Source organism: Siniperca chuatsi, linkage group LG5 (assembly GCF_020085105.1).
Source record: "Siniperca chuatsi isolate FFG_IHB_CAS linkage group LG5, ASM2008510v1, whole genome shotgun sequence".
Taxonomy (NCBI): domain Eukaryota; kingdom Metazoa; phylum Chordata; class Actinopteri; order Centrarchiformes; family Sinipercidae; genus Siniperca; species Siniperca chuatsi.
Genome location: NC_058046.1, coordinates 515,001 through 527,919, shown reverse-complemented (window position 1 = coordinate 527,919; position 12,919 = coordinate 515,001). Strand labels below are relative to the sequence as shown.

At 47.7% G+C, this 12,919-nt stretch overlaps 1 protein-coding gene across 4 annotated transcripts in view; it reads right to left on the bottom strand.

Moving 5' to 3' along the window:
- Window positions 1-3,571: 3,571 nt before the first annotated feature.
- ccdc180 (coiled-coil domain containing 180) overlaps window positions 3,572-12,919 on the bottom strand; it is a 21,024-nt gene continuing 11,676 nt past the window's right edge. For 3 of the 4 annotated variants that reach the window (XM_044195754.1, XM_044195756.1, XM_044195755.1), the window contains 18 exons: window positions 12,735-12,915; window positions 12,506-12,652; window positions 12,275-12,419; window positions 10,899-11,015; window positions 10,428-10,505; window positions 8,645-8,728; window positions 8,230-8,378; window positions 8,064-8,131; window positions 7,457-7,514; window positions 6,609-6,686; window positions 6,461-6,527; window positions 6,220-6,361; window positions 5,324-5,484; window positions 5,027-5,152; window positions 4,819-4,915; window positions 4,249-4,345; window positions 3,875-4,028; window positions 3,572-3,758 (listed from right to left, as the gene is read on the bottom strand). In XM_044195754.1, coding sequence (XP_044051689.1) covers window positions 3,624-3,758; window positions 3,875-4,028; window positions 4,249-4,345; window positions 4,819-4,915; window positions 5,027-5,152; window positions 5,324-5,484; window positions 6,220-6,361; window positions 6,461-6,527; window positions 6,609-6,686; window positions 7,457-7,514; window positions 8,064-8,131; window positions 8,230-8,378; window positions 8,645-8,728; window positions 10,428-10,505; window positions 10,899-11,015; window positions 12,275-12,419; window positions 12,506-12,652; window positions 12,735-12,915 — 2,084 coding nt within the window. In that variant the 3' untranslated portion in view covers window positions 3,572-3,623. The other variant, XM_044195757.1, reaches the window with a different exon arrangement.

Below are 12,919 nucleotides of genomic sequence, written 5' to 3'. Positions count from 1 at the left end.
ATGTGAAATGTAGTGTAAAGCGTGTAACAGTCCGTTTCCTGTTAAACGTGCATTAGATACTATAATGGCAGAAAAGTGCTGTGACATGAGTCTGCTTCATCCTCTGTGATCGCAGTGAGTTTTTCCAGGTTCGACAGTAAACTGAACCTTTGTTCAGCTGATATTTTACTTCTAATGACTGAAAGTCAGCAAAATGACTTTCTTTGCTCCTTAGCTCAAGCGTTTATGGAGCGTGTTAGCAGTAATGGTTGTTAAATCACTGAGCAGGCAGGATGACGTGGACACTGGGATGCTGATTGGTGACCCGTGATCAATAAGACTGTACATGTTTGCAAAGCTGATAGAAGCTGTCAGATGGGTTATTTGGGCAAAGTGACATGGGGACAAAAATATGAAAAGCTGGTTGTAATTGTTTTACCCAGTAGGCGATACGAGGGGGGACGCCGTCCCCCTTGTTTACCTGCTCAGAAGCTGCTCTGCTTTGTCTCGTGGCGGCGCTTCACATCGCTGCTTTTAATACTCGCCACGGTTTCTGAACACATGAGACATACTGACTTTGAGCTGCCTGTGGAGGACTGAAGACGTCAGAGTCCATTCTGGATTAAAATCTCAGTTTCTGCCGTCTGCTTTTCTCTTTAGAGCTCGCCATGTGACATCATTTCTCCGTCTCGCCTCTGCTCTCCCTGTGTGTGTGTTCCTCACTCACTGACTCGACTCGCCGGCCGCTAAACCGGCGCCGCAAAGGCCGGAAAAGCTGCGCCGGTTAAAATAGAAACGCTCCAAAATTTAATAATTCTCAACAATCTATCGATATTCTCTACAGCAGACGGGAAAGAGAAAGTGTAACCGCAGCATGACGGAGGCCTGGTCAGACATTAACAGAGCTTGGACCAAAAAGTGCCTGAACGCTTCTTTTTTTGTTGTTGTTGTTCTCACTTATTATTTTTTCAAATTGAGTGTTCATTTGACAATATAATGTAATAATTCTACATTATTTCAGAGTTTAGTAAATGGGCTACCGTCTGAAAAACAGGCACAAGGAACCCAGCTGGAAACCTGGACCTCAACTTTTATCATTTGGTTTTCTTTACTGTCAGCTGACAGCACATATGAACAAAACAGTGAGAAGATGAAACTATCTTACCTGTCACAGGTGGAGTGACGGTACGCCGTGTTTTTAGTACAGTGAGGTGCTGAAATGAAAATGCACAGATAAAACAGAATTAACTACACATTCAATATAGTATATGCATATTAATCCAGTGATATGAGGTGTGATACTGAGATTCTGTAGTAATAATGATTAAAAATGACCATAAAACATTATTACACCAAATATTTCATGTTTTATATGTTATAAGGATAAATATATTATTTTTGTTTGTCAAACAGTCACTGACAGCCAGACGCATGTGCAGTATGTTACAGAACGCTGTTACTGATGTTTGGAGTAGAGAGAATATTAATATATCGCCAACTAACGGAAACCAGAGGTAATCGGGATGTAGTAGTGCTGATTTACCCCAGTTCATTTTATCACACATATTAAATCTCTCCCACATCTTTAACATCTTTACTAATATTTTAAACAAATAATGAAACATAAATGCATAACTTATGATATATATATATATATATATATATATATATATATATATATATATATATATATATATATATATATATATATATATACTGTTGTGGGGTCTGACTCACTGTTAGAGCTCTGGTGAGCAAACAGACTTAATTAGTTGATTTTTTTATTAATCAAGTAACTTCTAAAATATAAACAAATGTCAGTTTCTCAGAGTCCAGGTGAAGTTTCACATGTTTTTTGTTTGAACATCAGTCCAAAACCCAGACTTTCAGTGCCACAGTGTTTCTTTGCAGATTGACTTGAAAAAATCCTAACTTCACCTTTAAATCTAAGAAATTATAACTGTTTTATTTACTGTATGCAGCATTTAAACATGTTGTAATTATACTGCATATTTTAATATGAACCACAAGAGTAGTTGTTGCCAAGGTAACAACTGATGGGGGCTGCAGGTTAAAGACATGATCAGCGACCTTCTGTGAGACACTAACTGAATATCAGGAGAAATATATATTACCTGGTTCATCGTCTCCATTCCTGAAGTTACAGCTGAGCCTCCTCCAGCTCCACCCAGCTCCACCCAGCTCCACCCGCCCGGAGTCTCTCTGGCAAAAAACAATAACAAGTTATTCATGTATGAAAATATAAAATGATGGAAAGTAACGTGAACGTACAGTCGATAAATGTACCTGATCATTTTGTTGACGCTGCTGTTGTTCGGATCAGGAAACGGAGTCTCTGTTCGACCATCAGACGAAAACTATATATACTAATATATGGCCAAAAGTATGTGGACAGCCCTGTCTACACATTGAGGATATGTTTGTTGTGGATCTTATGGAAGCAAATCCCTGCGGGTTCCAAAACAAAATGGTGTCTGAATCACTAATGATCAACTTCCTCATCTGGCTGAGATGCGCAGGTGTCCACATACTTTTGGACATGCAGTGTAGTCTGGAACTATATCTAAAACACACCAACAACCAGCTGAGTTCTTCTTCTGTGGTTTATTAACAAACATCAATACAGCTGATGACATCACAGTGTACACAGCAAGCAGCCAATCAGCTGCTCTCATTACACTTTAGCTTACACGTGTCAGAGTGTGTGTCAGTGTTGATTTGTGTGTGTCAGTGTGTCAGTGTTGATGTGTGTGTCAGTGTGTGTATCAGTGTGTCAGTGTTGGTGTGTGTGTGTCAGAGTGTGTATCAGTGTGTCAGTGTTGATGTGTCAGTGTGTCAGTGTTGGTGTGTGTGTGTGTCAGAGTGTGTATCAGTGTGTCAGTGTTGATGTGTCAGTGTGTCAGTGTTGGTGTGTCAGTGTGTCAGTGTTGGTGTGTCAGTGTGTCAGTGTTGATGTGTCAGTGTGTCAGTGTTGGTGTGTGTGTGTCAGAGTGTGTGTCAGTGTATCAGTGTTGGTGTGTGTGTGTCAGAGTGTGTATCAGTGTGTCAGTGTTGATGTGTCAGTGTGTCAGTGTTGATGTGTCAGTGTGTCAGTGTTGGTGTGTGTGTGTCAGAGTGTGTGTCAGTGTATCAGTGTTGGTGTGTGTGTGTCAGAGTGTGTATCAGTGTGTCAGTGTTGATGTGTCAGTGTGTCAGTGTTGGTGTGTGTGTGTGTCAGAGTGTGTGTCAGTGTGTCAGTGTTGGTGTGTGTGTGTCAGAGTGTGTATCAGTGTGTCAGTGTTGGTGTGTGTGTGTCAGAGTGTGTGTCAGTGTGTCAGTGTTGGTGTGTCAGTGTGTCAGTGTTGGTGTGTGTGTGTCAGAGTGTGTATCAGTGTGTCAGTGTTGATGTGTCAGTGTGTCAGTGTTGGTGTGTGTGTGTGTCAGAGTGTGTATCAGTGTGTCAGTGTTGATGTGTCAGTGTGTCAGAGTGTGTGTCAGTGTGTCAGTGTTGGTGTGTGTGTGTCAGAGTGTGTATCAGTGTGTCAGTGTTGGTGTGTGTGTGTCAGAGTGTGTGTCAGTGTGTCAGTGTTGATGTGTCAGTGTGTCAGTGTTGGTGTGTGTGTGTCAGAGTGTGTATCAGTGTGTCAGTGTTGGTGTGTGTGTGTCAGAGTGTGTATCTGCTGTCTCCAGTGTGTGTTCCAGCTCTGTAGTTCACTCAGTCGTCTTCGTTTGTCGTCGTCTGAACGCGACAACTCCGACCTGAACAGCTGCTCGAAGCGCTGACACACACACACACACACACACACACAAATTAAACACTTACATTATATTTTCTACTTTGTAGATGTTTAGTGTGTGTGTGTGTGTGTGTGTGTGTGTGTGTGTGTGTGTGTACCTTCACAGCAGCGTCTCTCTGCTCTATAACAGCCAGATGTCCCAGGGTGCACCTGGTTGTGGTAATGGATGCTGTTGTTGCCATGGTAACACTGGATAGTGGGTCAGCAGTGCTGATGGTGGGGGGCGACAGGTACGAGATACCAGACCAGGTCCTGACACACACACACACACACACACACACACACGTGTTGTGGGTCCAGCAGTCAGAAGCTGCCAGAAATCTGCTGAACTATTGTGGAGCAGCTGGAGGGCTTTTATTTTGAAGGAGCTGCAGTTTTGTTCTGATGTCACAGCTCTGATGTCACAGCTCTGATGTCACAATAACAGTAATAATGTGATCCAACACGCAGGAGGTCAGAGGTCAGGTGTTACCTGCTTCCTGTGGAGAGGTTCTGTCCCGTTTCAGCTCCCGTCTCCATGGTAACTGTGCTGTCTCCATAGTGTTGGTGTGACGCCGCTGCCTCGGTTTCTATGGAAACAGAAAACAACTTAATGACCTGAGGTCAGGGTTCACAGGTAGCGGAGGGCAGTCAGGTGGGTGGTGTTGTGTTCAGGTGCAAGTCCCGCCCTTCTGTGCTGTGATTGGCTAGTACTCGTTACATGCACGCGTGTTGTGATTGGATGCTAGCTGTGAGCGTGTGCAGATACTGTAATAATAAATCTGATATGAGCGTGGAAACAGCGCCGGGCGCCGAATGCTGCATTTACTGTTCAGTGTTTTTGAGTCAACAGTTACCCCGCTGCTGCCTCGTTCTCCCCCGGCAGGCCGCCAGCGCCGCCCTCGGCAGGTACCGCCGATAGTTTGCCTCATCGTTCACCTGTGCGCTCTGAACACACCTTGTTGTTCTAGACGCTGAGTCTCAGAGACGCCCCCCCCCCCCCGGGTCTGCCTCGTTTCAGGCACTTTGTTAGTTCTCTGTGTTACAGCAGGTGAAAGGTTACCTGCAGGTGCGAGCAGGTCGTCCAGCTGACAGAGCAGGTTCTCTGTCAGAGAGGCCAGTGATGTCACAAACTCCTCCCCTCTGACTCGCACACGCTCCTGCACACAAACACACACAGGTGTTAACAGGTGTCACACTGACTCCTCCCCGTGCAGGTCTGACAGGCACTGATGGTAGCAGGTGTCACGCTGACTCCTCCCTCCTCCTACCTGTAGCTCCAGGTGTGCGCAGCAGAGGGCGCTGTGCAGCTGCTGCTGTCTGAGCTCCTCCCTGCTGTTCAGAGTCTGAAGCTCGTCGTCGCCGAGAGACGCTCGCAGCTGACGGACGTTCACGCACTGAGAACCAGAGAGCAGAAACACTGATGACCTCTGACCTCTCATGACCTCTGACCTCTCATGACCTCTGACCTCTGATGACCTCTGACCTCTCATGACCTCTGACCTCTGATGACCTCTGACCTCTCATGACCTCTGACCTCTGATGACAGACTGTTTTCACGTTGTTACCTTCTCCGTCTCACTGGCTGCCAGCGTCTCCTCCAGCTTCAGTCTGACTCCGCCCACCTCCTCTCTCAGCTCCGCCCCCTGCTGTCGCTCATGGTTACTGATCAAAACTGCAGGTAACGAATGTAGCAGCTCCTCCAACACAGACAGGTGGTTCACCAACTCTGAGAGACAGACAGGCAGGCAGACAGACAGGCAGGCAGACAGACAGGGAGACAGGCAGTGAGACAGACAGGCAGACAGACAGACAGACAGACAGACAGGCAGGCAGACAGACAGACAGAGACAGAGAGAGACAGACAGACAGGGAGACAGGCAGTGAGACAGGCAGGCAGACAGACAGACAGGCAGACAGAGAGACAGGCAGACAGACAGGGAGACAGGCAGACAGACAGACAGGCAGACAGAGAGACAGACAGACAGACAGAGAGACAGGACAGACAGACAGACAGGCAGGCAGTGAGACAGACAGACAGACAGACAGTGAGACAGACAGACAGTGAGACAGTTAGGTAGACAGACAGTGAGACAGACAGGCAGACAGACAGTTAGGCAGGCAGAGAGACAGACAGTCTTGTACTTCTATCTTTGTGAGGTCCAATGTGAGTTTTAGACCTTGTTTATTACATATACTTGTGAGGACCAGGTACAAACATCATTAATCTCTCATAAGAAGAGATTTAGCTAGTTCATACAAATCCAAACCTGCATGAAGATTTCAGTCATTACACCCGACACTATGCAGCAGATGATACAGTATATCAACAGTCACCCCCCAACTATCCCTCCCCCGGGTCAGAAGAGAGTTCAGGTTTGGTTTCAGGGGCAGGGAATGCATTATTTCAATGAGGGGGTCCTCATAAGTGTACAAGTACAAGCGTGTGTGTGTGTGTGTCTACCCTCTCTGCTCGTGCTCAGAAACTTCCGGGCCTGTTCCTGGTATCCCAGCAGCCTCTGCTGCATGCTGTCAGCCCATTGGTCCAAACTGTCAGGAAGCAGGAGGAACCTGCTGAGGCCGCAGCGCTCGCTGCGGTAAAAGTCCTGACAGAAAGTTTCAATCAAAAACTTTTAATACGAGAACGATATTTTGAAATTCAGCCGCATCACTGTGAACGTGCTCCCAAACAGTGCGTCTGTTACCTCGGCAACCAGCAGGAGGACGTCATTGGCTTTCCACAACACAGAGTTCACCGTGGAGCTGAAGGTGCTGAAACACAAACACACAGGTGATCAACACCTGGCTGCGATTCTCCGTCAGGATCAAATCAGACCAGCAGGTGAGACTCACTGTGTGTTCTGTTCTGGTCCTGCTCCAAAAACCTGGAACCTTCTGTCAGTCCTGATGGACCTGCAGCCCCTCCTCACACTGACACACACACACACACACACACAGTGTTTGTGACCCCAGAGTTGTGACTGACAGGTTGGTTTGTGGTCGTTATATTTACTATTAGTCCGTACTGAGCTTCTGTTTCAGCAAAATGACAAAGAGCTGAATCACCGTGAAACCATCGAGTCTCACACCACGCGTCACACACAAGCTTTTAATGAGACTGGGCTTAAGCGTCCGGCGTGGAGCGTTTAGCGGCCTCTAGTGGTGAAACTGCAGTTTGCAGCCACGTGAGCGCCGCTCGCCTCGCCCTCCCCTTCCAGGCGTGCAGGAGGAACTGCGGTGAAGCAAAACTCGATAACGGCCCTCTGTAGGGGCCCCGTCTGGTTTGTCCGTTCTGGGCTCCTGTAGAAACATGGCGGTGCAACATGGCGGCCTCCGTGGAAGAGGACCCGCTCCCTCTGCAGATATAAAGGCTGATTCTAAGGTGACGAAAACACAGCGGTTCTTATTTTCAGCCGATTAAACACTGATGAATATTATATTTCTGCCGACAGCTGCTCCTGAACGCTCCACGCTGGAGCTTTTTATCTGGACTCAGTCTGATCATTCAGAAACCAAATGTCACGTCCCAGCGTCCTGAATAAGACACCTTGCTAATAGGTCAGTTTTATTCATACACGAGGCAGTTACACACACAAGTGGACTGTAAGGACAAACTCCTATAATAATAGTATAATAATGTGAGGTAGAGGTGTGTGTGTGTGTGTGTGTGTGTGTGTGTGTGTGTGTGTGTGTGTGTGTACCTCAGTGTACCGACAGGCTCGGTGCATCTCTGTTGAAGACTCTGGACAGGACTCGGACCTGCAGACACACATCAGATGGTTCACAGGAGACAGCGGACTGGAGGTCCAGGCTGAATGAATGTAACTCAACACTAAAGCCACTTTCTGGAGTTAGTAAATTACAACATGACGCCGCCCCGAAACACCAGGCAACATGTGGAGTACGAACGACTGGACTAAAACACCAACACACACAAGAATATGAGAATAAAAACCGGCAGGGAAGCGAGTCAGCCACCAGAAGTACTGCGGAGCCACTAAGGTGATTCAAAAGTAAAAACAGTGCAAGAATAATGATTACTGTGATTAATGATTAACATAAAATACTAATTGAAGATAAATCTATAAATACAAATGCACATTGTGCATAAAACCGTACTTTGAGAAATGTAGACCGGTTTTTCTTCAGATCTTCCAATGTTAAATCGTCTGAACATAATAAAATACAGTCAAACCTGGGAAACGATTTAAATCAGGAACTAGAAGTCAACAAGTTAATGAAGCTGATGAGCCGTCAGCTTTCTGCACCTGACAGGTGTCGATACTCGCTGCTCCAACGCATTTTTACCTGCAGCCGTTCGTCCTCTTTCCTGCCTCTCCGCTGCTTCAGGTGCAGCATCCCGGCTCCTGCTGAACCTGAGGACGTTATCGGACCGGAGGGAGAAAAACATTTACTCGACTTCGTCAGCGTATTCGCCGCAGTATTGCTCGGTGGGATTGGCTGGAGGATGTACCTGTTCAGGGACTTGATGACGCCCACGACGGGGTCATCGAGGAGGTCCACTCCCGTCCTGCTCGGCTGCAGTAAACCGGGAGGTGGGGCTGACCAGACCTGCTTCCTGGATTTAGGACGAGCCGAGAGGCTGTCCTGCAGGGCGGGGCCCTAAACACACAAACAACACGCAGATTGTAATCCGCATGGACTAAAGTAGACCACATAAATAGAAATATGTCCAGGTTGTTAGCAGGTAGTCCAGGTAGACAGGAGACAGGAGACGCAGACAGGTGATAGTCCAGGAAGACAGGACCAGGCACACAAGACAGGAAGTGTTCCAGGTGTACAGCAAGTAGTCCAAGCACATAGGTGGTAGCGCAGGTAGGGAGGAAGCAGAAATACAAGAGCTAGTCCAAGTACTGGAGGTAACCTACCAATGAAAAGTCCAGGTATTGACAGCACTTCCTGAGGTCTTCATTGATTGATGACAGGAAAGAACACACCTGATCTGGAGACACCTGCAGACAGACAGACAGATTATGACACCTGTGTATTAAATATATGAAATATTTGTGAATCTTCTGTAAACTGCTTTGGCAGCAACATGTTTTTGTTCATGCCAATAAAGCTATTTGAATTGAACAAAATTGAAATTGACAGAGTACTACAGCGGTAGTGTGTACCTGTGTACCTGTGTGTACCTGTGTGTACCTGTGTGTACCTGTGTGTACCTGTGTACCTGTGTGTACCTGTGTGACTGTGTGTACCTGTGTGTACCTGTGTGTACCTGTGTACCTGTGTGTACCTGTGTACCTGTGTGACTGTGTGTACCTGTGTGTGTGTACCTGTTTACCTGTGTGACTGTGTGTACCTGTGTGTACCTGTTTGTACCTGTGTGACTGTGTGTACCTGTGTGTACCTGTGTGTACCTGTGTGTACCTGTGTACCTGTGTGTACCTGTGTGTACCTGTGTACCTGTGTGAACCTGTGTGTACCTGTGTGTACCTGTGTACCTGTGTGTACCTGTGTGTACCTGTGTGACTGTGTGTACCTGTGTGTACCTGTGTACCTGTGTGTACCTGTGTGTACCTGTGTGTACCTGTGTGTACCTGTGTGTACCTGTGTGTACCCTGTGTACCTGTGTACCTGTGTACCTGTGTGTACCTGTGTGTACCTGTGTGACTGTGTGTACCTGTGTGTACCTGTGTACCTGTGTGTGTACCTGTGTACCTATGTGTGTGTACCTGTGTACCTGTGTGTACCTGTGTACCTGTGTGTGTGTACCTGTTTACCTGTGTGTACCTGTGTGTACCTGTGTACCTGTGTGTACCTGTGTGTACCTGTGTACCTGTGTGTACCTGTGTGTACCTGTGTGTACCTGTGTACCTGTGTGTACCTGTGTGTACCTGTGTGACTGTGTGTACCTGTGTGTACCTGTGTACCTGTGTGTACCTGTGTGTACCTGTGTACCTGTGTGACTGTGTGTACCTGTGTGTACCTGTGTGTACCTGTGTACCTGTGTGTACCTGTGTGTACTGTGTGTACCTGTGTGTACCTGTGTGTACCTGTGTACCTGTGTGTACCTGTGTACCTGTGTGTACCTGTGTGTACCTGTGTACCTGTGTGTACCTGTGTGTACCTGTGTGTACCTGTGTGTACCTGTGTGTACCTGTGTGTACCTGTGTACCTGTGTGTACCTGTGTGTACCTGTGTGTACCTGTGTGTACCTGTGTACCTGTGTGTACCTGTGTACCTGTGTGTACCTGTGTGTACCTGTGTGTACCTGTGTGTACCTGTGTGTACCTGTGTGACTGTGTGTACGTGTGTACCTGTGTGTACCTGTGTGTGTACCTGTGTACCTATGTGTGTGTACCTGTTTACCTGTGTGACTGTGTGTACCTGTGTGTACCTGTGTGACTGTGTGTACCTGTGTGTACCTGTGTGTACCTGTGTACCTGTGTGTACCTGTGTACCTGTGTGTACCTGTGTACCTGTGTGTACCTGTGTGTACCTGTGTACCTGTGTGTACCTGTGTGTACCTGTGTGTACCTGTGTGTACCTGTGTGTACCTGTGTGACTGTGTGTACCTGTGTGACTGTGTGTACCTGTGTGTACCTGTGTACCTGTGTACCTGTGTGTACCTGTGTACCTGTGTGTACCTGTGTGACTGTGTGTACCTGTGTGTACCTGTGTGTACCTGTGTGTACCTGTGTGTACCTGTGTGTTCTCCATGTTCCTCCTCAGATCCTCCAGCCTGCTGCAGATGTCTGACTGCTGCCGGTTACTGCTGGCTGCCTGTGTGGTTCAAACACGGTTAGTAAAGAGAGTCATACAGGTCTGAGAGACAGACAGGCAGACAGACAGACAGACGGGCAGACAGACGGGCAGACAGAGGGGCACACGGGTAGACAGACAGACAGACGGGCAGACAGGCAGACAGACAGACAGACAGACGGGCAGACAGACGGGCACACGGGTAGACAGACAGACAGACAGACAGGCAGACAGACAGGCAGACAGACAGACAGACAGACGGGCAGACAGACAGACAGGCAGACAGACAGACAGACAGACAGACAGGCAGACAGACAGACAGACAGACAGGCAGACAGACAGACAGGCAGACAGACAGACAGACAGGCAGACAGACAGGCAGACAGACAGACAGACGGGCAGACAGACAGGTACCTCAGCCTTAATGTGAACTTGTGTGCTGCTGATAATTTTCTGGATCTTCTCCATGAACTTAACCTCAGACTTCAGGGAGGAGAGTTTCTCCTCAAAACGACCAGACACCTGCTTCACCTGCAGGAGCAACACACGCTGTGGTCTCCGAGTGTAAAGGAGGTAAAGCTTCATGTTTTTATTGGACAGTTAACGCTGTACAGCAGAGCTGCCTCTGTGGACTTTGACAGATCTCATGTGCAAATTGAAAACACTGCGTCCTGTTTGAACTTGGGTTACTCTGTATTAAGAGAAAGAGTTTAAAGGTGTGTTGATGGTAAATGTAGTCCATCAAGCAATAAATTCTCAGTTTGTGCTATATATATATATATATATATATATATATATATATATATATATATATATATATAAATAAATATATATATATATATATCTGGCTGTCGGGGACCCTCCAGAACCTGAACCGCAGAGAACAGCGACTGGTGCTGCCTTCACTCAAATTGCCCTCCGACGCCAACAGAAACTGACTCATTGTGCTGCGGTGAATTTCAGCGTGGGCAGTTGTTGTTGGATGCTGTCGCCAACGGCAACCCCGAGAGAGCCCGTGTGTGTTACTACGCACGAAGGTTTTACCTAGCTATGGGCTGCAGGTGGTGCTATGGGCTGCAGGTGGTGCTATGGGCTGCAGGTGGTGCTATGGGCTGCAGGTGGTACTCCGGGCGGTGCTGGACTAATGTTGTAATATTGAGGGACAGTCAGGAGAAACTGTGTGAACGTTGAGCCTCATTTGAAGCCAACTAAATAACGAGCGTATGTTGGATGCCGTTAACTGTTTTTTCATGTTGCTTTTTGTGGAACTTTATTACGCGGCGCTAGCTCAGCTAGCATTAGCATTGTTGTTATACGGAAGCCCGTTCTGCTGCGGGATCCTCGCCGGTGTGTGTGTGTGTGTGTGTGTTGCTGTATGTAAATGTACTTGAAAGGTGAGTAGCTTAGATTAGCACCCAGCAGCTAGCTCGCTCAGACCATGAAGCTGTAACGTTAGCGGCTCGCTGGGCCGCGAGGCTAATACGGATCAGACTCCTGCTCCAACATGTGCCACGGTCAAGGTTTTGGTTTAGAAGTTTCTTATGAACGACAGACGTGCAGCTAGACTCGGTTAGCTTTGTTGTTATACGGAAAACTGCTGGGTGAACGTGGGCGTCAGAAGCTCACGTGCAATGCATCCTGGTACTTGTAGGCGCTGCAGGCACGGCTCCGCTGGCACTGAGGAGAACTCTGCTTTCTCGGTCAATACAGATTCAGTTGACTACATGTACCATCAGCACTGACTGCACGTCCACACGAAAGGTGCCGAATTCTCCCTTTGAACTTCGTACCTGCTGCAAACTCTTGGACTCAAACGCCTCCAGCTCGGAGTGGATGGACTCCTCGGTCACACTGATCTGTTTGGTTTCCTCCTTCAGTCTTCTCTGAAACAACTTCACCTCCAGAGGAGCAAAATCACCTCCTTCACTAAACAACCTGCAGGAGGAGAAAACACGAACGTTGCTTTTTATTTCTTAACTTTAGTTTTTCCCGATGACTCTTCCAGGTGTTCCAGGTGTTACCTGAAGGAGTGGAGGAGTTGTGCTGTTCTGTTTCTGACCGCCTCCAGTCTGGTCTGAAGTGTCTGTCTGAAGGCGGTCTGACAGTGCTGGGTGTCTTTGATATGTTGATCCAGACGGTCCTGCAGGGTGGCGCTCACAGCCTCCAGACTGCAGACAGACAGACAGACTGTAACACCTGACTCTTCAGTTAGAAGTCTAAACAGTCGGCTGATCACAGATCAGTTGTTACCGTTGGCTGCTGTCAGCCGTCAGGACGTTGTCCTCCATGTCGGACAGAATGGCGGTGAACTCCTGGTCCTTCCTGCTGATGGAGGTCTGCAGCTCCTGCAGGTCCACCCTGCAGGAGGTCAACACATCCAACACCTCCGTACAGTGAACATCCACGCGCTGCCTGTGGAGCTGCAACTCAGCTAA